Source organism: Haliotis cracherodii, unplaced genomic scaffold (assembly GCF_022045235.1).
Source record: "Haliotis cracherodii isolate W230 unplaced genomic scaffold, xgHalCrac1.p SCAF_24, whole genome shotgun sequence".
NCBI lineage: Eukaryota > Metazoa > Mollusca > Gastropoda > Lepetellida > Haliotidae > Haliotis > Haliotis cracherodii.
The window spans coordinates 8920468-8946012 of NW_027266280.1; the positions used below are offsets into that span (position 1 = coordinate 8920468).

A 25545-nucleotide genomic window follows, 5' to 3' on the forward strand; every position below is an offset into this window, starting at 1 on the left:
CAGTAAGAGGCGACTTAGCTGATTGGGTGGTGAGGCTCGGTGACTAAGTTGATTGCATGTCATAGCACCCCATCGGCGTGAAGCATTACTCATATCAATCACTGGTATGTCGATCAAACAATGTATGTACAGGCCGCCGTCATATAACAGGATGAGTGTAGAGTTCAACAACAAACAAACCTCAAGTGGAGGTGTACAAACGTTATAAAAACCTGATAACCGCTGAAACGTGTATGAAAATCGTATGTATAACCTGGTTCGATTATTTCTGTTGATTTTTCCATCACAAGGAATACTTATTTCAAATCATCATCTATTGAGGATCTTTTTAATAGAATAAGTTTTCATTTAATTATTGCCTTTTTAAAAGATATTGAACTCATTGATAAATTTTGAGATGTGTAGATAGTTATATTTTATAATTTTGGTAGTGTATAATTTGTAACTAAGATGGTTAGTGTGTATCTTCAAAGGGGGTTGAAGTTGCGTAAAATTATTGTCCCCCAGAGAGGATATGTAAGACCACATCCTTCTAAGTACCTTTATTCATGCCACAGTTTTAATCATAGCATCTTTGTTATTTTAATTGATGGCCAAACTCCGTATCATCGCCAGCAGCTAAAGTGATGGTGTAAATCCTGCTGGGGAACCGCGCAGGTAGCAGAAGTAGGTAAGTCCCCACGGTCCCTAGTAAGGTGGCCTAGCATTGGTTGCTGGTGATCTACAGCCCATTATAATATTGTATTGTTGAATGTTAATGTATTCTGAAATACTGCCGATGTGAGGTTAAATTTTACTCACTCGATTATTGCTGAGTGCAGTGTTAATACAATACAAACGCCAGAGAATAACCAGTCTCGATTATCCGCCGAATAGATTCCATTTGGCGTGAAAGGCAAAGTATTGGTGAAAATTATATAAATGGATCACTGAAAATCGGCCATGACACCAGGTGTTCGGGTAAAGGGTAAGCATGTCCTGCTCTACCGGCAGCACCCACCACTCACACAATTTTGATAAAAAGTGTTTTGTTGTTGCCTGACGCTGCACAGCAGTACTCCTACCATACGCTGTAAAGAAGTCTTGCCCTGAAAAGTTACAAAAGTGCTTGCCTTTTGTTCTTGGCACGGTCGTGATGTTGGACAAATGTAGCAATGTAAACTGACGATAACTGCGAACCTGGCCTCTTTCTGTGATAAGTAGTTAGAAGGATTGTTGTTATGTACGCGAGAGAGAGAGAGTTACCGTGACAATGACAGCATTCATTTTCATATTTGGGAGTCACCAACTACCTTTGTTGACGAGATGAAAGAAAGGATTTTTTTACAGTCAAGGGTAATTCCAAATAGAATCACTTAAGCTTTACAAAGCATTAAAGCATCACACTCGTTATCAACTAATCATCCATTTTAAAATCCGTCGTTGTTTCTCAAACAAGTGATCTATCCTAGATGAACCCTTCTTGTATATAAAATAAAAATACAAACAGTGTGTGCGATAAATAGTCATTACTGTGCTGAAAGAGGTTTCCACTCTGGGTTTATAATAAATCGATGTTTAATGTTTCTTCGACCCTTAACGTGAGACAAAGCACTAAAACGATTCACAACTCTCCATAAATGAATAGTCACCATTGTTAATGGTAAACTTCAAATACGGAGAACTTACAACTTGCATCTTCATCTATAGGTAGCCTCGAATCATACACATATGTAATAAACTGCATCAGAACAGGACAGGGTGAGTCTTGCTGATTCCAAAGAGGCATCGTGCAGTGTTGTATTGATATTCTGAAATCATGACTATGCTTGGACTCCATGTGATACTGTTGCTGTCCGACAAAATGTCAGATGATGTTGGCGTCGGGTCGGCCATCCAAGCCCAGGACGCTGCCGAATGTCTTGTCCATTGCTATCGGAATGTCTCGTGTTCTGGGGTGTTCTTTAATAGCGTATATCAGCACTGCTTCCTGTCGTTGAAGGTATACGAGACGGGCACCACACTGGCCGACATCCCTGGAGTACTGCATTACGGGATTACTTCACGTAAGTGTGAACTACGTGTGTACGTTTATTATCCCCCCCCCCCCCCCCCCCAACAAATTTGGCGGGGGGTATAGAAACGGGCTCCGTCCGACCGTACGTCCGTCCGTCACGTTTCGTTTCCGAGCATAACTCAGAAACTGTTCAATATTTTTTCATCAAACTTTGCAGGTCTGTCAAGACCATGCTGAACTGGTGCCTTTTGCTATTTAGAAATTTTAGAAATTTTTAGTTTTTACGTTTCCATGGCAGCAAGATGGACTTAGGTTCCAAACTATCCTTTTTTTACATTTTCCATGACAAGTTTCACCTCGGTTAAAAAAGGTTAGGGTTTGTTTAGATTTAATTATGTCATAAATTCTGCAACAGGGGCGGGGGATATAGCCACGTTAGTCGCAAACTCTTGTTTGTTGTTGTTTTTGTTTTTTAATATGCACCAACAAACAATATTCCAACTTTATGACGCGGCCTGTTATTAATCGAGTCAACAATTCACGCCGTCTGACCATCCGTTCCTCTTTCTGAGGACCTATTCTAACCTGGAATCTCCACGGTGATGTAAGAGTGAGTGAGTGAATGTAGTTTTACGCCGTGTTTAGCAATATTCCAGCAATATCAGGTCGGGGGACACCAGAAATGGGCTTCACACATTGTACCCATGTGGGGAATCGAACCCGGGTCTTCGGCGTGAAGAGCGAACGCTTTAACCACTAGGCTACCCGACCGTCCCCGGTGATGTAAGAGGCTAATGTAGTTAATGTATATGTAACAATGGTGTTTAATGGTGCTCACGATAGAGATGTACAACTTTTTTTATTGTGTTAAACACTCTTGATGTATATGCATCAATGGTGTTAATGGTGTTCACGATAGTGATGTATAACTTTTTATTATTTTTTTAAAATGCAACATGATGTATATGCTCAAGATCCGCTGTTCTTTTCTTCCAGAGACCTGTCCGCGTGAGAAAGGATACACATTCGTCCGGGGTGCTGGCCTCTGCATAAAGCTTTCAACCGAGTTCATCCCACCAGATGCAGCCAGTGTCCTCTGTAAAAATGACAATGGGACTCTCGTACGGCCGATGAACGCTGTCCAATTCTCAGCCCTGTTTACGTCATACCTCGGTAGGGATTCTAGGAGGATATATACTACTCCACTTTTGATAGGGATAATTTTTATCTTTTATGAGATTCCGGGGTAGAATAGGTCTTCAGCAACCCATGCTTGCCGTTAAAGGTGACTATGCTTGTCGTAAAAGGCGACTAACGGGATCGATCCTAATTGCGTGGGTAGAATAGGTCTTTAGCAACCCATGCTTGCCGTAAAAGGCGACTATGCTTGTCGTAAAAGGCGACTAACGGGATCGGGTGGTCAGGCTCGCTGACTTGGTTGATACATGTCATCGATCCCAATTGCGTAGATCGATGTTCATGATATTAATCACTGGATTGTCTGGTCCAGACTCGATTATTTACAGACCGCCGTCATATAGCAGGAATATTGCTGAGTGCGGCGTAAAACAACCAACCAACCTTATCCATAACAACTTAGACTGTTAGTGGCTATACCTTCGAGGGGGTTTGAAGTAGCGCAAAATCCCTAAGAGGGTACGTAAGTTTCACGTCATTCAAAGTATTTCTATGCATACCAGACCTTTAAACGTAGTATTTTCGTCATTTTAACATTAGGCTTACTTTTTAATATTCTCAACTAGTTTTAAAACAAATCTTTATGAAGTAGGACCGGGCATGATTGATTCAAATCATTCAAACCACCTTCTTTATCTCCTTTCATCGATCCCAATTGCGTGGATCGATGCTCATGATATCAATCACTGGATTGTCTGGTCCAGACTCGATTATTTACAGACCGCCGTCATATAGCTGGAATATTGCTGAGTGCGGCGTTAAACAAGAAACCAACCAACCAACCGTTTCACACAGGGGACTATCTCAACTAGACCTGTGTTGCACACTGGACGGTGTGGAAAAGAGTCCCCTAAACATAACACTTAGGTTTTGGAAAGGTCTGTTCTTGGCAATGCTTCTTAGGTTATTCCTGATACGAAACTGGTTTCATGTTTCATCGGGGGCACGGGTGGCCCAGTCGTCTAATGCGCCGCGATTCGCTGTGCAGAGTTGCGTCCGTTGGGCACGCCAGAAACCTATGATTGTGGGTTCGAATCCCGGTTCGCCCCGATTATGTTTCTAGGTTTGTCAGCACCTTGCCCGTGCTCGTGGGTTTCACCGAAGTAGTAAACGTCGGAGACCTGCATCACATCGGGCTTTCCTCCCACATTAAGCTGACACGCCGCGATATAACTGGAATACTGTTAAAAGCGGCGTTAAACCCAACTCACTCACTCACTCGCTCATGTTTCATCCTATGTTGTACACGAGCATCTTTTCCCGCAGAATGTGTGTCGATAGATGGCCACAGGGTGTTGGCTACCCAAAACTACCGATGGTCGACTGGAGAAGACATAGCTTATATCCCTTGGAAAGATGGTTACCCGAAGACACAGTCTCATTTTGTGAAGTTAGCGGCATGTCAAGACGGCCTCAAGAACATTAATCCTTCTAACACCCTGAGGTATATTTGTCAATTACCAAACAGCCATCAGGAATGTCCGCCTTGAGGACCAGCAATATTTATTCACTAGTGAGTGAGTGAGTATGGTTTTACGCCGCTTTTAGCAATATTCCAGCAATATCACGAAATGGGCTTCACACATTGTACACATGTCAGGAATCGAACCCAGGTCTTCGGCGTGACGAGCGAACGCTTTAACCACTAGGCTACCCGACCGCCCCATTTATTTACTAAGCAGCCCCATGTAAATAGCAATGCTTTAAGGTTTCGTCTGAATTTTGTCCGCACTTTGTTTTTGAAACCGCTCGGCGCTTGGACATTCCTGGGATATTTTGTATATGTCCTCTATATCCCTGAGATGTTTTGTTGACACATTGTTTAGTCTTGTCAGGGGTCAAGGTCACCCTCAAGGTCATAGCCTGAAGAAAAGTTGTAAATGAAACTTGGTAATGTCATCTCTGGAACCGGGCCGCGATCTGAAAACGTTGTGAATGACCGACAAATAAGGCCAAGGTCACAGTAAAGATCTTCCATAATGTCATTTTCACTAAAATGTCTTCTGTTAAACCTTGACATGTATGTAGTGGTTATATTGTTAGAACACTCATGTATGATAAGCGATGACACTCTTATGAGATCATTAATAGGTTACGGTGACATACTTTCAAAGGGTAGTACATGTCATATTGTTTTTGAAACAATGTAATGCCTTACAACTCATATCCTGTATAGACCCGTGAAGATTCCGGGGTAGAATAGGTCATCAGCAACCCATACTTGCCGTAAAAGGCCACTATGCTTGTCGTAAAAGGCGACTAACGGGATCGGGTGGTCAGGTTCGCTGACTTGGTTGATGCATGTCATCGATCCCGATTGCGTGGGTCGATGCTCATGATGTCAATCACTGGATTGTCTGGTCCAGACTCTATAATTTTACAGACCGCCGTCATATAGCTGGAATACTGCTGAGTGCGGCGTTAAACAACAAACAAACAAACAAACATATCATGTATATGTCCTCTCCAATGACGAAGGTCATCCGCAAGGTCATAGCCTGAGAAAAAAGTTTGTTTTACTCGAGAGTGATTTACTGTGGGTCTGTGAAATTTGGTACATGTCATTTTTTGGGCGGTACCCAAATCGGTAAGATTGTGAGTGACCTACGTAAAAGGTCAAGGTCAGTGTGAAGGTCTCGTAAAGTATATTGTCTTTTTGACCAACGTGTTTTTTTTCAAATTGACGCCTGGATTTGTGCAAGAGGGACTGGAAAGTGTCGACACGTTTTATGTTCCCTAAACATTTTAGATAATAGTTATGTTTACACGGCAAGATTGTTATGAGCTGTGTCACTATTATCTTGTGGGGTTATCAGGTCTTATGTCAGAAACAAAGGCCGACTGCATTTGCTGAGACAATTGCGAGTCATTTAGAAACTGACATAGAACTGAAAATTACGAAAGTGATTTTCTGGTTTGCCATCATATAATGAACCAAAATAAAAATTTCACAATCCTAAAATTTTAACATTTTGACCAGTTATCATTGTGGGCCCTTATTGTGTATTTAAACAGTAATGGCCACGTATTGTCTTCAGATAACACCCGTTTTTGTGCAGGTGAATCGATCAAAATCATGTGCACAGCACTATAGTGGCAAAAGTGTTTATTCACGCGCAACTGGTCACGCGGCCATAATACCGCACGTGTTTTCAGCCATACTTGTTAGCAGTCATTAAGAAAAAGAAAAACACAAGAAAACAAAAGTCTTTACGGCCATTTGTCATGCCACGCCTTTCAAATGTGCAACGTGAACTTGCCATCGGCATGTTGCAGACGGGAACGTCCGTAGCTGAAGTCGCAAGGACGATGGGTTGTAGTCGACGGACTGTTTATGATTTACAGACGCTTCTTCAGCAAACGGGTACCACCGCTGATCGCCCTCGGCCAGGTCGACCACGTGTGACGTCACATGCAGAGGGTCGTCAGATTGTCTTACGTCACCTCCGTAACCGATTTTTGACGGCTACATCAACCAGAAATGAACTGTTTAGGGGTAGACTGAGTGCGCAAACTCTTCGAAACCGTCTGAGAACTGCTCACCTTCAAGCACGACGGCCATACTGCGGGCCGATTCTGACTCAATTACACAGACGTCAACGTCAATTGTGGACACAGCGACACTTACGATGGACTCAGAGGAATTGGAATCAAGTCGTCTTCAGTGATGAATCCCGATTTAATCGTCGATTTGCTGTTGGTAGGGCGAGGGTGTGGAGTCGCCGTAATGAACGTTACGCCCAGTGTTGTGTACAGGAAGTTGAGGCGCAAGTGTCATGGTGTGGAATGCTTTCTGTGGCAATGCACGTTCCAGGCTTCTTGTCATCCGTGGCAACCTCAACGCTGCTGCTCACCGCGACCAGGTACTGGCATCAGAACTTCTGCCTTTTATGGCAGCACATGGACCCGGTTTGATCTTCCAACACGACAATGCCAGACCCCACGCTGCAATTTTGACAAGGAATATCCTTCAGAATGCGGGAGTCAACGTCATGGAATGGCCGTCAAGGTCTCCCGACCTCAATCCCATCGAACACGTCTGGGATGCTCTTGGCAGAAGTCAGCGCACTCTCCAGAACCAACCACAGAATTTGCAAGATCTTGGCACCATTTTGCAGCAACAATGGCGTCGTCTTCCCAATCATGTGTTCACAAGCTTCACAAGGTCCATGCGAAGGCGTTGTGTGGCAGTTGTCAACGCACATGGTGGCCATACACGCTACTGAACTTGTGTGCCATCAGATTCTCGTCCTTGAGACTTATGATTTAAACTGTTGATGTTATTACCGAATACAGTAGGTCCTTGGAACAAATTATGGTTACCACCGTTAATTAAAATCCTTCTTTGGACATTAATGATTAAAAATTACCTTCTCTGATACATTTGTCCGTTGTATATCATATATGGGATTACTTTTAAAAATGTGAAGTTTTTAATTTGACTAAGTTTAGTTGCCAAATTGTGGTTAATCTGAATGAATATTTTGACTTCATATAAATAAAAATATTACAAAAAATATATGTGCGTGCGTGCGTGCGTGCGTGCGTGCGTGCTCGCGCAATGACATCATGTGTAATCATGTTTTTATCCATGCTGAACTGGAATTGTACATGCGCATTTTTTTGGACACCATGCACTTTAAACAACTTGTGGATTCCTATTTTACTGAATTTACATGCAAAATGAATTTTTAATTTTCACAATCATTGGCCGTTATAAATATGATATCCTTTGTTATTAGCTATTTATAAATAACGCTCTTCAATCAATACTTTATTCAGTATGAAGGCTATAGGCCAATATACAAATAACAATTTACATGTATGGTATTGGCAAACTGACGGCCATAAGAAACGTTACCAACGATATTTCTAGGATAAAATATGACCAATACAATTTGAAGCAGCAATAACAATTGTATTGTAGAAATTCATCATTCAGAACAGTAAAATGCAAATTTACTAATTCAACAACAAAGTCCTTGACCTCCAACAGGGACATTTCTTGACAAGGGGTCATTCGTCCAGTATTCGATCAACAGCATTGGTTACAACTTTAAGGTGACGACGGCCCAGCTGATGATGTCATAGTAAGAAATCTGTTCCTCAGATGAAGAACCCGTAAAAAGCGGTCATCCTGCGGGGTCGTGACCTTTGGTCTGCCACTCCGTGGTCTGTCTGCGGTTCTGACAGTCTGTCGGAGACGTGCGACCAGTCTGATAATGGTCATCTTGGAGCAGTTCATGTTAATGGCAACCGCTCTCTGTGTCGCTCCTATCTGCAGCATACCTATGGCTCTCTCCCTTTGGACAGCGGCCAGTCTTGGCGTGTTCGTTGGTGTTAATCATCGCAACCAATGATAGGGAACAAATCCCTGCGTAATTTATACCCGGAAATTGCACGATAATTTGGGAACGAATGTTTTAAAAAATTGCTGAAAAACACCAATATCTCCCAAAATCCGCAAAGCTCGTGCAAAGAACGACAGAGAACATGAAGGCTGTATTCGTGAAAAGTGTTCTTTACTGTTTTTGAACAGGTTGGCATCTTTGTTTCAAAGTGGCAAATCAGTTAATGTTGGTAACGTTTCTTTTGGCCCGGAGTTTACATGATTTTAAACATTGTTTAAGACACACTTTCTTCTTTTATTCGTATGATAAATAAACAGGCATAATGATTTTATTTGTTTTGTATCGCATGTGGCAATTATCTGTTCAAATATATGCATATTTACATTAGCGATACATGTCTGTGGTAGATATTTAGTTCCAATAGCACCAAAAGTAGCACATGCAAGTAAATAATGATATTCGTACTCTATACCTCGATCAGATTAAGGACAATTTCTAATGCATGAGGGGCGGTCGGGTAGCCTAGTGGTTAAAGCGTTCGCTGGTCACTCCGAAGACCCGGGTTCGATTCCCCACATGGGTACAATGTGTGAAGCCCATTTCTGGTGTCCCCCGCCGTGATATTGCTTGAATATTGCTAAAAGCGGCGTAAAACCATACTCACTCACTCACTCATGCATGCATGAATTGTTTTTTTTGCCACTTAACTCCATTATTTCTCAACCGTAATAGTCCCCCTCTAAACTTCACAAAAATACTTTGAAGCTTTAATTCGCTAATTCCATAGAGATACTCTTCTGGTTCTAACAAACGTTGATATTCTTTATAAAGGTCATATCTTGAACTGTTATTAACAGCAGATATCCAATTTTGATGAAACAGATTAATAGCACACCCCTTCAACATAATTAGTAAACATGTTTTATCTCAGTCTGTATGTGACAGCCAAACAAAACCAAAAACCACGAGAAAATAGCAGATATATAATATTTGAAGCCCAATGTTTCAAAACAAAGTAACATACTTTACGCTTTTGGGGGTAGGAGGTCATGCAGTGATAATATTTTCGCCAGCATTCAACACTACGAACAAGTTAGTTGATATACATTGGATATCGACCACATTCACATAAACTATAGCATAAGGTGTTTGTAGGCCTCTTTGTAAGATGTTTCGAGCGAATAGATGGGTTTTCTCCATGCTCGCAAATCTATTGATCCCCAAATTTCGGACGCGTACAAAAGAATCGGACTAATCTGACAATCAAATAACAAATCAAAAACACTACTTGGGCAGTGATAGAGTTGGGAGTAAGTAACTCAAATAAAGCCTTTTGGTACGTAGAACTAGATAAGCAATAGATTAACTTAGATTAAACTTACAAGTAAAGACTAATCCGAGATATCTATATGTAATAACAACCTCTAAAACTTGTCCTCTATAATACCATACTTATTTATGAAAGTTGCTCATTGGACATTTCATTATAATGTTCCACTGCATACGGCATGAATCTTCCTAAACTGGAAGTAATATCATTCAAGCGGAAGTGTGTGTAACTTTCTTCTTGAGCGAGTATTTTTTATTGTTTTTAGAATTTCTGTCTTCATGTTACATGAGTTTCCACAACCGGAAGTGAAGTCATTAAACCGGAAGTGCATGTAAATGTCCTATTACAAAGATCATAACATTCGAAGAAAGTATTTAAATGTTCAGGTGAAAGCCCTGAAATCAGACGCGCCATAATCGGCTTCCACAACACACTGACCCATCAAGATCCGGATTAGACCAGGTCTTCAGGAACTCTTGCTTGTCGTAAGAGGCGAGTAAAGGGATCGGGTGGTCAGGTTCACTGACTTGGTTGATGCATTTCATCATATCCCAAATGCGTAGATCGATGCTCGTGAGACCCGTGAAGATCCGGGGTAGAATTGGTCTTCAGCAATCCATGCTTGCCGTAAAAGGCGACCATGCTTGTCGTAAGAAGCGACTAACGGCATCGGGTGGTCAGGCTCGCTGACTTGGTTGATGCATGTCAATCCCTGGATTGTCTGGTCCAGTCTCGATTATTTACAGACCGCCGTAATATAGCTGGAATATTGCAGAGTGCGGCGTTAAACAACAAACGAACGAACCAACGTTCAAACAGTAACTTCTTTGATAGGCATTAAGAAGTTGGAGTACTAAGTCAGGATTAAAATTTGTGGATGAACAACTTCTTTATTACAATAAAGAACGACGTTTCGATGTAGGTTCTAACACCGTCATCAAGCAAGTGATTTACAGAGTGTGGTTGGCAAGTATATATACAAGTAGGAGGCAATGTTTATACAGTAGAGTAGATATTGTTATACTAGAGTAGAGAAACCTGTTATGTAGACTCGATTATTTACAGACCGCCGTCATATACCTGGATTATTGCTGAGTGCGGCGTTAAACAACAGACCAACCAACAAACAAATCATACGTCAGAGATTGTGTCAATCTCGATATGTGTTAATAGTTGGATTGTAACACTATTTTTTTAGTTTATTAGTATTATAATGTAAGGGAGGTAATTTTAATACTATGACAAAGAGTTAGTCCCCCTACTTCATTATTGCAAGTGCTTATTGTTTTTTCATGTGAAGAATAAAGTCTCAGCTGGTACCTAAGTAGTGTTAAGTGATTAATGGTATATTTTGTGTCTACGTTGCCACTTACTTGCTCATGACACGCTCATTTATAATTTGTGTAGTTTGATTATAATAAAAATAATAAAACTACACAAATTATAAATGAGCGTGTGTCATTAGCAAGTAAGTGACAACGTGGACACAAAATATACCATTCTTAATGGTCAGTTTTAATGTTACTATTCTACAGCAAAACCTTGTAAACTCAAACATCATTACTTCCAAATACTTCTTCAAACATGTATAGAAAAATCCTCAAAGAATCAGATCGGCACTATTGTGTAACAGTGGCATTCCGCGTGTCATGGATAATGGGTGACTCGAATCCTTTTCAGAAAGAAGACGCAACGTTTTTATTAACAGTAACTGTGAAAGCGACATTTCGGAATCAATCAATAGTTGGGAGATTTTACAAGCGCTTCAACCTCTGGCTATTTCGCACTCGGTCAATTCGGAATAGATCATACAACATTATATATAGTAGGTGAAGGATTAACAGTAACAACAATTTGCATACATGAGCGAGATTAACTTGAGTAGGTTAAATAATAATTGAATAATATTGTAACAACTGGATGGACAGAGAGCACATGATGAGGAAGCCACTTAAACCGAATTTAGTAAACATAGGTGGGAAAACTTGTTCACCAATCCAGTCCGTGTACAGCTTACGGAAATAAAATATGTTAATAAACCATAAAGGTTCGCAAAGGTTCATAAACTTTTAAAAGTTCAGAAATTTCAAATTAAAAAGGTATTCATTTTATGTAATGCAATAACAAACATTTGGTATCAGGATCAATATTGTTCCGATTAGTGAAATATGAACATATTTTCGATATTATTACATTTCTTCAAAAGGCATGTTTATTTTTTTATTTAATGGTGTTGCAGCACAAAATGTTCCTATACGATCAAATAATTTTATAGCTAACTTGTCTTGCAGTTGATTCTGTTATTGCACAGCGCCGTGTCTTATTTGTTTTTGATTTAAGAAAGTTACATTGGGAAAGCTTCATGGGGATGAGTAATAATTCAGTTGGAAAGATGTAACCAAACTTTTAAAAGAAACTTTACCATTGTCTTAATGCAATATATGGATAATGATAAGCGAACATACGAAATACATAAATAATTATAAAAATATTTTTTTAAACATTCCAAACTGTAAATTATTACACTTAACATATTTATGTTATGCAGCAACAATCAGAAGAGGGAGACACGCCCTGTCCCGGACTGATTTACCTGCCCTTGAGTGATCCATTTCATGCATTCGTGACCAACGCGTGTTATTCCGGGACAAGCCGAATAGCGACTCGTGCCCCCTTTTACGGCCATTTTTGCGACCGGGTTCCGTCTTAGCGCAAACGGGCATACCTAAAACAATTGTCAACTCGTTGCGTAATGGTTCACATACATTTCCCCATATATTACATATGTTTCAGATGCAATTTAAAGCACATCTGGATATGCGGAATTATACAGTATGATTGAGCATTTTTAACTGTGTCTTGGGTATATTTTTAGATGCAAGACATATGTAAAATCAAAAATTATTTCTGAGGTTTCCTTTGACGAAGAACTTGAAATTATACGCGCATTCTGATTGGTTTGTCGTATTTTCGCACATAACATTCACCGATAGAGTCTTCTTGCAGGTTACGGAAAGGGACGAGTGGTGACGAATGCCTTTTCATGATGCGACAAACCGCACTGCTTACAGTCTGAAGTATCTTTGGGCTCTTTGATGAACCATAAGGGTTTTTTGCATTATACATATATGTCACTTCACTGTCACCACTGAAGCGCCATGCTAAATCAGTTAGTTCATAATTTAAAGGGTGTGTCCTGACCGAACGGTATGCATGATGCAAGTCGACCTTTGCCAAATACGACCCCTTCTGAAAACTGTATGTCGTAGGTTCATGTAAGAAGACATACATACATATATACTATTCATACCACAAAGTAACGGTAGACTTCCCGAATAAGTCCAACTCTAGGTTCAGATTTTGGAATAGCCATTAAAGTAGTAACCACTACAAATTTGTTTGACGAAATAACCATTGCCTAGTTCCACTTCCTCTGTAATTTCCTTTTTTGTAACATTGCGTTACGTATGAGCTGACCCGTGAAAATCCGGGGTGGAAGAGGTCTTCAGCAACCCATGCTTGATGTAAAAGGTAACCATGCTTGTCGTAAAAGGCGACTAACGGGATCGGTCAGGCTCAGTGATTTGGTTGATGCATGTCATCGATCCCAACTGCGTGGATCGATGCTCATGAAGTCAATCACTGGATTGTCTGGTCCAGACTCGATTATTTACAGACCTCCGTCAAATAGCTGGAATTATACTGCTGAGTGCGGCGTTACACAGCGGACCAACCAACCAACCTACGTAAGAGCTGATCAACGATGTTTAGTTTTCACTTCTTTTACAGACACGCAGTCTGTAATCCCCTACTTTTGTGGCAAAGTATATATATATAAACTAACGGCCAAAAGAAACGTTAGCAGCATTAACTGATTTGACACTTTGAAACAAATATGTCAACCTGTTCCAAAACAGTAAAGAACACATCTCACGAATGCAGCCTTCATGTTCTGGGTCGTTCTTTGCACGTGCTTTACGGATTTTGGGAGATTTGGGTGTTTTTCAGCAATTTTATAAAATATTCTCCCTCAAATTATCGTGCAATTTCCGGGTAGAAATTACGCACGGATCTGTTCCCTATCATTGGTTGCGATGATTAACAACAACGAACATGCCAAGACTGACCGCTGTCCAGAGGGAGAAAGCCATAGGTATGCTGTAGATGGGCGCGACACAGAGAGCGGTTGCCATTAACATGAACTGCTCCAAGATGACCATTACCAGACTGGTCGCACGTCTCCGAGAGACTGGTAGAACCGAAGACAGACGACGGAGTGGCAGACCAAAGGATGACCCCTATTTACGGGTACTTCATCTGAGGAACAGATTTCTTACTTCGACGTCATCAGCTGCCAACAGCCTAGGACATCCGGTCAGCAGACAAACAGTGACCAGACGACTACGACATTATGGTCTCCGGGCTTATCTGCCTTTCAAGGGCATGACCTTGACCCGTCAACATCGACGTGCCAGATTGACGTGGTGCAAGAAAACTCAGCGATGGCAACAAAGGGAATGGCGGCGAGTGCTGTTTAGTGACGAGAGCAGGTTCCAACTCTTCAAACCTGATGGGCGGACTCGAGTTTATCGACGATGCGGTGAACGTACGGCTCCTTGTTGTGTCCAGGAGGTTGAACCTTACGGGGCGGAAGTGTGATGGTCGGGGGCGGCATTTGCGGGGACGAGAAGACGGAACTTGTCATCATCGAAGGCAATCTGACAGCACAACGCTACATTGACAATATCTTACGGCCAGTGGTTCTTCCTTTCATCCAGCGTCAACAATGGACGGTGTTCCAACAAGATAACGCCACACCCCATAAAACCCGTATTACTAGAGACTTCCTCAACGCCAACAACGTGACTGTTCTGCCTTGGCCAGCTCGATCACCAGATCTGTCACCCATAGAACATCTCTAGGACCAGCTGGGGCGTCGTCTTCGGAAACGTCAACATCCTCCCTTCACGAGACAAGCGTTGCATTGATCGTTGATCTCCGTGAGGAATGGAATCGGATACCTGCAGTGTGGACGCTTGTCTACTCAGTTCGACGCCGCATTCGAAGATGCATTGCCGCTCATGGAGGTCATATCCCGTATTGAACGGTCTGGGCCGTCGTCACCTTAAAGTTGTAACCAATGTTGTTGATCGAATACTGGACGAATGACCCTTTGTCAAGAAATGTCCCTGTTGGAGGTCAAGGACTTTGTTGTTGAATTAGTAAATTTGCATTTTACTGTTCTGAATGATGAATTTCTACAATACAATTGTTATTGCTGCTTCAAATTGTATTGGTCATATTTTATCCTAGAAATATCGTTGGTAACGTTTCTTTTGGCAGTCAGTTTGCCAATACCATACATGTAAATTGTTATTTGTATATTGGCCTATAGCCTTCATACTGAATAAAGTATTGATTGAAGAGCGTTATTTATAAATAGCTAATAATAAAGGATATCATATTTTTAACGGCCAATGATTGTAAAATTTAAAAATTCATTTTGCATGTAAATTCAGTAAAATAGGAATCCACAAGTTGTTTAAAGTGCATGGTGTCCAAAAAAATGCGCATGTACAATTCCAGTTCAGCATGGATAAAAACATGATTACACATGATGTCATTGCGCGAGCACGCACGCACGCACGCACGCACGCACGCACGCACACATATTTTTTTTGTAATATTTTTATTTATATGAAGTCAAAATATTCATTCAGATTAACCACAATTTGGCAACTAAACTTAGTCAAATTAAAAACTTCACATTTTTAAAAGTAATCCCATATATGATATACAACGGACAAATGTATCAGAGAAGGTAATTTTGTCCCTGTTAGAGGTCAAGGACTTTGTTGTTGAATTAGTAAATTCGCATTTTACTGTTCTGAATGATGAATTTCTACAATACAATTGTTATTGCTGCTTCAAATTGTGTTGGTCATATTTTATCCTAGAAATATCTTTGGTAACGTTTCTTTTGGCCGTCAGTTTATATCTGCATTTCGTTACGCGATTTTGATCGGACTATGCATAGACTCGTCAGTCCAGCCAAATTGTAACGCCACAGTACCAGCCTACGTGGGCAAGGGTGGAAACTGGACGTTTGAAGTCAGTTAACTCACGACATCTTTATAAAACAAATATTCGAATAAATTTGACAGATATATTGTCATCCAAATCCCAGTAGATGGCTCGTGCTGATGCGGTTTGTATCTGATGTTGTCGTGGAAGTACCACGTCTTTTGGCAGCGTTCAGGATAGTGGTTGCCATAACGCCTGTGGAAAAATGAAAGAAAATGATTCAATAATACAATGTGTGCGTGTGTGTGCGTGCGTGTGTGCGTGCGTGTGTGACTAGTGGCTTGGTCCCATACACAATATTTAAGGTTCATGCATTCAACTCAAATAAAACTTGGGACAGCCATTTATTCATTTGAAACATTAATAACTAGTAATAGTCAGTTGGCCACCAGCAGAAAAGACGCTTAGTTTAGATTTTCGTTCCCACATTTTCCTGTATACCTTAAACCTTTTCTATTGCATAAAGGAGGTATCTGTACACAATTTTCATTGGGTAGTTAGCTTGCAAGTGTGTGTTTGAATTTTCAGGGGGTCAAAATTGCATAAATTGGAGGAAAAATGCATAATTTGACCAAATTGGCTGTAACATTTTTATTAGGTTATTAAACTATCCATATTATGTCATTGGTTACAGGTAATATGATCGGCTATCTGAATTTGGCAAACATTTTGTTTTATATAACTGTTATTCTAATTCTCAGTGGAAATATTGGTTAAAAATAATGTTTTTTTACTTAATTTTCAAATCTTGTGAGTAAGTAAAACACTAATTCCATTGAATTGTGACAATAAAACCACTATAACTGGGTATTAAAATCTGATAATAGAGTTTGTACATAGAATAAGCCCCAACACGAAATGATAATGTCATAACTACATACAGCAAGTTTAACACCCTTGTTCTCGAATGTATGTTACGGCACGTGCCTCTACAATATACATACCGACGCTTGGTGCAAGGCGTGGGACGCTCCTCGAAACACTTCATATTCAAAAAGTTGAAAAAAACTATCCCTATACCGTCTGCAGCTTTATCCGATGACTTGCCGAGGCAGTCATGGAACCGTCTGTCGCACGAACATTCACTTCTGAAATCACCACAGGAAGCTTCATGAATTTCATAGGTTTTGAAATAATGAAGTTGATGGTTTAAGAACGATTCTTGTTTCTTTGGGACTGAAACGCAACCTCTAAAGCAGTTAGATGAAGCATTTAAGAGGGTCTTGATGTGTGGGTCCCATAATCAGTGAGCAGTAAAATTTAGGGTACTTTTTCATTAAGCTGTAATTTTTCTTATTTTTCAATAAAATCGTTGCGAAAAAAATTCCTAAATCGGCCATGGAGGGACATGGGACTTTAATTCTGCTTTCGTTTCATCCTGACAATTCATATTTTTAGTACCTGGTAAAATCTCAAATCGCTAAACGATCTAGACTGGTCCCCTGTGTCAGTTGCGCAGCCTGCTTTCTGTGGCGAAGCATTTGGATCTTGAAGACAGACCGTTTTTGACCATTTTAATCATTTTACGATTAAGCAGTAAATTATTTATTTACGTTAAGCAGTTATTTTTTGGTATTTTACGATAAGCATTTACGATCAAAAAAAGATGAATTTTACGTTTACGATAGTGTTTGAAGTGTGTTTTACGTTAAGCATTAAAACCCATAACGACCCTCATTTAAGGAAGAGGTAAACTATACTGACGACCAAAAGAAACTTCACCATAGTTATAAATCACCCTAGTTTAATAGATGCATGAAGTACAAATATCAAAATCTCAAAATAATGAACATTTAGAATGACAGTAATACAGTATCCCATATTGGCATGACAGTTGCCCGAATTGAGGTGGGGTGGCAAATTCAAGATTTCAACGTAATGGAGAAAGGTAACACACATCTTAAATGTTCAAAGACACTTCGGGCGGTTGGGTAGCCTAGTGGTGAAAGCGTTCGCTCGTCACGCCGAAGACCCGGGTTCGATTCCCGACATGGGTACAATGTGTGTAGCCCATTTCTGGTGTCCCCCGCCGTGATATTGCTGGCATATTGCTAAAAGCGGCGTAAAACCATACTCACTCACTCAAAGACACTTCACATTTATAGCGTGTATGACCACCCCCTGCTACAAGACACGCCAAAAATTGTCCGTCGCACAGAAACAGTCAGTCGTCTGATGACGTCACGTCGGATACGTCGCCATTCGTTTTTGAGGGCCTAGATCAGTTCAGACGGCTGGGTGGAGGAAATGGTCGCTGTCGAAGACATCCCTGGGGTGATCTATGGGGGACATGTCTGGGGAGCGTGCAGGCCACGGCAACACGTTGACGTTGTTGGCTGCAATGAAGTTCTGTACGATTCGGGCTGTATGGGGTCTGGCGTTGTCATGGTGATAAAGGACACCACGTGGCAGCTGTTGTAGAAATGATAGGACAATCGGACGAAGAATGTCATCCATGTAACGCTGAGCTGTCACATTTCCGTTAACGATGACCAGAAGTGTTCTTTCCTGCCCACTAATTCCTCCCAACACCATAACACCCCCTCCACCATACGGCGCGACCTCCTGAACGCAACATGCCGCCGTTCGTTCTCACCTTCCATCAGCTCTGAGTAGACAGAACGGGCTTTCATCAGTGAAGACTAACCTGTGCTGGTCACGCCGCTGCTAACGACGTACAGTCCGAGCCCAATAACCGTTCTCTTTAAGGTCTGTAAGCCCAAATTCCTTGAGCCCTGAGTCGGGGCATTCGTCGCTGATGACTTCACTGTCAGGAATCGATTCCGCAGATGCAAAGTACGCAAGTACCGGTCCTCATTGGGCGTAGTTAGTGTGGGTTCCCTCTTATTGACCTAACAGATGTCTGACGGGCCTTTGAGGAACTTTGCATCAGTTTAGTCACAGCAACACGGGAGCAACCAACAGTCCTAGCAACGTGGGCACGGGTGGCTCACATCTGTATCATACCCAGGGCCCGCTCGCGTTGTTCGGTGTCAGTCGTGGCATTTCTGTGGTGTGTTTTTTATCAGTGTGAGTGTCTGACATGCCGCCCGTATCATTTATATACCCTTATTACACGTGTATTTTTGAAACGTGCCGTGGACGTGTATCACTTTCTGCACAGCGCATTGTGTTGTGTTTGTAGGATGTGTTTTGCATTGGCTTTGTTGCATTGAACTTGTGTTTTTAAAATTTTGCAATTTCATTTCCAAAGTGGTAAAGATCTTTTGGCCGTCAGTTTATTCATTAATATAAAAAAATCCTCGAAATACGTTTTTAATGTTAATAAAATAATATATATCACAAATCTATGTTTTTGCAATTAAATGGTATTACTTCGACCTCAAGTGGCCTTGAAAACAACAGCCATTAACAATGGATATTTAATTAGCTTTAGGATGAAATATTTGTTGTTATGCCAGTTTGTCAATATCCCCTTCTCTAATATGACAAAATGGTCTACGAATATACAACGTACATGAGAGCAAATGAGAGGGACTTCTCAGAACCATGACAGAGTTGGTGTTTTCAGTTAAGCCCTAGTTGGTTTGCTCACTGTCATGGCCAGTGTTCGATCATGACCTAATTGGTGCCTTCAGCGATGACCTACTGTGTCTGTTCGATCAGGACCTAGTTGGTGTGTCCAGTCATGACCTACTGTGTGTGTTCGATCATGACCTAGTTGGTGTGTCCAGTCATGACCTACTGTGTCTGTTCGATCATGACCTAGTTGGTGTGTCCAGTCATGACCTTCTGTGTGTGTTCGATCATGATCTAGTTGGAACGTTCAGCGATGACCTACTTTGTCTGTTCGATCATGGCCTAGTTGGTGTGTCCAGTCATGACCTACTGTGTCTGTTCGATCATGACCTAGTTGGTGTGTCCAGTCATGACCTACTGTGTCTGTTCGATCATGACCTAGTTGGTGTGTCCAGTCATGACCTTCTGTGTGTGTTCGATCATGATCCAGTTGGTACGTTCAGCGATCACCTACTATGTCTGTTCGATCATGACCTACTGTGTGTGTTCGATCATGACCTAGATGGTGTGTCCAGTCATGACCTACTGTGTGTGTTCGATCATGACCTAGTTGGTGTGTCCAGTCATGACCTACTGTGTCTGTTCGATCATGACCTACTGTGTGTGTTCGATCATGACCTACTGTGTCTGTTCGATCATGACCTACTGTGTGTGTTCCATCATGACCTACTGGGTGTGTTCAGTCATGGCCTACTGGGTGTGTTCCATCATGACCTAGTTCCTGCCTTTACAGCCATGGTCAAGTTGGTGTGTTAAGTCATTACCCAGTGAAAGTATTCACAAGCTTGATAAAATTGGTGAGTTTGCAGCCATGAGCTAAAGCATTTTACCTGACACGCATACTTTGAAACAGAATTACCTGAGTTGTTTTGGGTAAATTAAGTCTTCTACTGTACTGCACACTTAGATTCATTCAGTGCGAATAAATACCTTGTCACCAAATCGTGGTTCCGAAGCCCATGTTTTGAGGACCATCTTCCCCCTGGGATTGAACTGGGGCAGGAGTCGTGGTCGCGGCAGCATCTGTCAGTCTCACGATATCTTCCGAGATCTGTGTAGCTTCTCGCTATGTTTCCTGCACCACACCATCTTGTCCCTGGAGTAAAACTGAACATACTTCAGCTGGTTCAAGACAGTTGCTACAGGTAAATTATCAATACGGTTACTGCAGGTAAATTGTGCCAGATGTATCACTTAGTCATTGTAAGGGATGTATAACTGAGTCATTGCGTCAGATATATCACCCAGTCATTGTGAGGATATATGACTAAGTCATTGTGAGGATATATAACTACGCCATTGTGTCAGATATATCACCCAGTCATTGTGAGCATGTATCCCTTAGTTATTGTGTCTGATATATGACTAAGTCATTTTGTTAGATATGTAACCAAGTCATTGTGTCAGATATATCACCTAGTCATTGTGTCAGATATATCACTTAGTCATTGTTAGGATATATAACTACGTCATTGTGTCAGATATATTACTCAGTCATTGTGTCTGATATATCACTTAGTCATTGTGTCAGATATATCACTCAGTCATTGTGCCAGATATATCACTCAGTCATTGTGCCAGATGTATTACTAAGTCATTGTGCCAGATATATCACTCAGTCATTGTGCCAGATGTATTACTAAGTCATTGTGTCAGATATATCACTTAGTCATTGTGCCAGATGTATTACTAAGTCAGATATATGATTCGGTCATTGTGTCAGTTGTATCCCTCAGTCATTGTGTCAGACATATGATTAGGTGATTGTGTCAGATAAATCACTATGTCATTGTGTCAGATATATGATTAGGTCATTGTGTCAGATATATAATAAGGCCATTGTGTCAGATATATGATTAGGTCATTGTGTCAGATATATGATCAGGTCATTGTGTCAGTTATATCTCTTAGTCATTGTGTCAGATAGATCCCTTAGTCATTGTCATTAGTTGTGTCAGATAAATCACTATGTCATTGTGTCAGATATATGATTAGGTCATTGTGTCATATATATGATTAGGTCATTGTGTCAGATATATAACTAAGTCTTTGTGTCAGATAGATCACTAAGTCATTGTCATTGGTCATTTTCAGAAGTCATTTTGTCAGATGTATCACTTAGTCATTGTGTCGGATATATCACTAAGTCATTGTCTCTGATATATAACTAACTCATTGTGTCAGATAGCCCCTTAGTCATGGTGTCACTAAATCATTGTGTCGGATAGATCCCTTGGTCATTGTCATTAGTCATGGTGTCATTAAGTCATTGTGTCAGATAAATAATTAAGTCAGTGTGCCAGATGTATCACTTAGTCATTGTGTCAGATATATCACTAAGTCATTGTATCAGATGTATTGTTAAAGTCATTGTGCCAGATATATTACTGAGTCATTGTGTCAGATATATCACTCAGCCAGTGTGTCAGATATATCACTAAGTCATTATATCAGATATATCACTTATTCGATGTGTCAGATATGTGTCACTGTGCTAGATGTATAAATAACTCCTTGTGCAAGATATATCACTAAGTCATTGTGTCACATGTATTGTTAAAGTCATTGTGTCAGATGAAACACTTAGTCATTGTGTCAGATATGTCACTAAGTCATTGTGTCACATGTATTGTTAAAGTCATTGTGTCAGATATGTCACTAAGTCATTGTGTCAGATGAAACACTTAGTCATTGTGTCACATGTATTGTTAAAGTCATTGTGTCAGATATGTCACTAAGTCATTGTGTCAGATGAAACACTTAGTCATTGTGTCAGATATATCACTAAGTCATTGTGTCAGATGTATACTTATCCGATGTGTCAGATATGTGTCACTGTGCTAGATGTATAAATAACTCCTTGTGCAAGAGTTATCACTAAGTCATTGTGCCTGATATATCACAAAGTCATTGTGCTATATATATATCACTAAGTCATTGTGCTATATATATATCACTAAGTCATTGTGCTATATATATATATATATATCACTAAGTCATTGTGTCGGATATATCACGTAATCATTTTGGGGAACGTATCACTTTGCCATTTTGTTTGATGCATTGTTGCAAATGTTCCTGTTTGTGACAAGTAGGTGTATCCGGACGTCAATATGAACTGCTACAGATGTTATCATTCAACGCTATAACAATTCACCGCCTATATTCATGCCAGGAGAGTTAGTGAGTGAGTATGGTTTTACGCCGCTTTTAGCAATATTCAAGCAATATCACGGCGGGGGACACCAGAAATGGGCTTCACATATTGTACCCATGTCGGTAATCGAACCCGGGTCTTCGGCGTGACCAGCGAACGCTTTAACCACTAGGCTACCCAACCGCCCCGTCAGGAAAGAGAACTCTTGCAATACAAACTCAGCTGAATCTTGACATGTTAGATTGTGAAGCGTCAAAGCACTTTGAGAAAAGAGGATGTGAAGGAGTCAACAACTACAGTATATCATTTCATACTTTTTTATAAACATATAATGATGCCATTCCCAGAAAATGGTACAATAGCTCACCTGGCCATATGACGACGTGGAAAGAACGCCTTGTCCTCTTCCTTGTCAGGTGATGAAAGTAAGCGATCAGGTCCTGTCCAGGGTGACAGATGACCACGTGTCTGTCCAACTGACCAGGGGTTAGACGAGTGACGCCATCTAGCTGCTGGTATGACGAGCTATACGTGATACAATGGAGACATTGATTTCGTTTTAATGTCACACTGTCAACATTACCTGCCTTACATAACATCAGTTGGCATGTACAGGTAGTTCATGATAAGCCGGAATGTAACAGTGTCCTCCCATCCATAATGAGTACAAGGGGATTGTCAGGTTTACTAATGTGATTACATTTACAGTAAACTACGGTTATAACGAACTCATAGGGACTACTAATTTTAGTTCGTTATAACAGTAGTTCGTTATAAGCATATATACAGCATAACTACAGCAAATAGTCGGGACTAAAAAGTAAGTTCGTTATATCCGTCAGTTCGTTATAAGCGTGTTCGTTATAACCGTATTTTACTGTATTGGGTTCATGATAACCCCCTGCTTAAGCAGGGACTATATTATGCTTTCAAGAGGTCATTGAATAAATTTTGAAATATATGTTTTGGAATTAATAAATATTTTAGAATTGGTAGAGAGAAACTTGTTAACTGAGATTGATAGTGGCTTTACCCTTGATGGGGGTTGAAGTAGTGTAAAATGATTGTCCCCAAGAGAGGGTATGTCAGACCACGTCATTCAAAGTAAAAACATTTCCGACACAAATTTTAATCGTAAAATATATGTTCATTTAACTTTAGCTAAATTTGTCATTAATCGCCAACAGTGGAAGGGAAGTGAAATCCGGCTGGGGTCCATGCAGGTAGCAAAAGTACTATAAGTCCCCATAGACCCAAGCATGGCGATCTACCTTCAGCTGCTGGCGATCTATAGCCATTTTTTATATTGTACCGTTACTTAAAGTGATATCTTTTTATAGTTGCATGCTAGTTTTAAATATTAATCTGTGATATTCTAGTAATTTTACTCTCCATCGATGATAGGTTTTTATTTAGTTTAAATATATGTAAAATGTATAATAATTTCTCGTCACGATATGGCTGAAATATTGCCGATGTGACGTAAAGCATTAACTCACTCACTCACTCATCCAACACAAACTGAATTAATTTGTTGTTAGCATTTCTTTGGTAATGGTGTACAGTATTCGACGTAATAAGCGGCCACGGCGTTATTTGCTTATATATTGGCTAGTGAACAATCCCAGGTAGAACCCTTTCCGATTGATCAATGTACACAAGACTTATTTATTCGTGTATAATACGCACTCGTTTGTTATATGCACCCTTTATTATGGGCAACTGAATTCTCAAAAATATGTCTATCGTGTATAAAGCACGCAAATTCTTCTTTTATATAATTTCAGGCTGTCAGCATAAAACACAAAATTTACAATCTTTCAACCTCGTTTTTAATCTCACCAAAATTATATTCTAATAAGAGCCCCCTATTTCTAATTTAGAGAGCGCCCTGGGCTTTAAAAAACTTAAATCCATTGTGCGCTCCCTGTCATAAACTGATTTGACCAAAAACATTACAAACGTTATCTAACCGTCACAGTCGCCGATACACTGACAACTAAGGCCCCAAAGACCACAAGAAGTATGATATCTGAATCAAATATATCATCATCAAATAACCTTTTCTTATTTGCAGTGCAGGCATACTGTCCGTAATACACTACAGTAACAGATTAAAGTGTACGTTGTACAGTAATTGAAACGTACAACATTTACAAACAAATAAATTATCAAACGCAAACCTTCAGTATCGAGTGAGTGAGTGAGTATGGTTTTACGCCGCTTTTAGCAATATTCCAGCAATATCACGGCGGGGGGCACCAGGAATGGGCTACACACATTGTACCCATGTCGGGAATCGAACCCGGGTCTTCGGCGTGACGAGCGAACGCTTTAACCACTAGGCTACCCGACCGCACTTCAGTAATCGAAGTAATAATTCAAGTAAAACATTCACAAAAACAATGAAATTCATTTACTTATCCGAATGGAGAAAGCATGCTTGAAATGTTCCATTGATCATTGGTCCCTGTAAGACTCTCTGTCCGTCCACGTACACCTGCCACCTCCCACGAGGACTTGCCCGGGGCAGGGGAGCACAGAGGGCGATGAGGAAGAGCGCGAGCCACATTGTCAGCCGGGGGCGACTGGTGATGCTGCTTCATGAGACAGCCGTATACCTATATATATGCTTCTGATGCGGATGCGACTAAACATATTGATGATGATTCATGACAGATACGTCCTTATCCCGACTCTGTTAAAGAAGTGCCTGTCAAACATCGTATCCTAATTGCGTAGATCGATGCTCCGGATATTAATCACTGGCTTGTCTGGTCAGACTTGATTATTTTCAGGCCGCCTCCATATAGCTGGAATATTACAGAGTGCTTCCTTAAACAACGTCAAACTAAAGTACCATACAGTAAACTACGTTTATAACGAATAC

General features: G+C 40.6%; 1 protein-coding gene across 1 annotated transcript; it reads right to left on the minus strand.

The window, feature by feature from the left end:
• Window positions 1-1846: 1846 nt before the first annotated feature.
• LOC139472212 (uncharacterized) lies at window positions 1847-25227 on the minus strand. The gene is made up of 6 exons (XM_071254587.1): window positions 25076-25227; window positions 23023-23180; window positions 20429-20594; window positions 16903-17046; window positions 16000-16153; window positions 1847-2023 (listed from the first exon to the last, which is right to left on the minus strand). The coding sequence occupies exons 1-6, from the start codon at window positions 25225-25227 to the stop codon at window positions 1847-1849; spliced, it is 951 nt and encodes a 316-aa protein (XP_071110688.1).
• Between the last annotated feature and the right edge of the window lie 318 nt (window positions 25228-25545).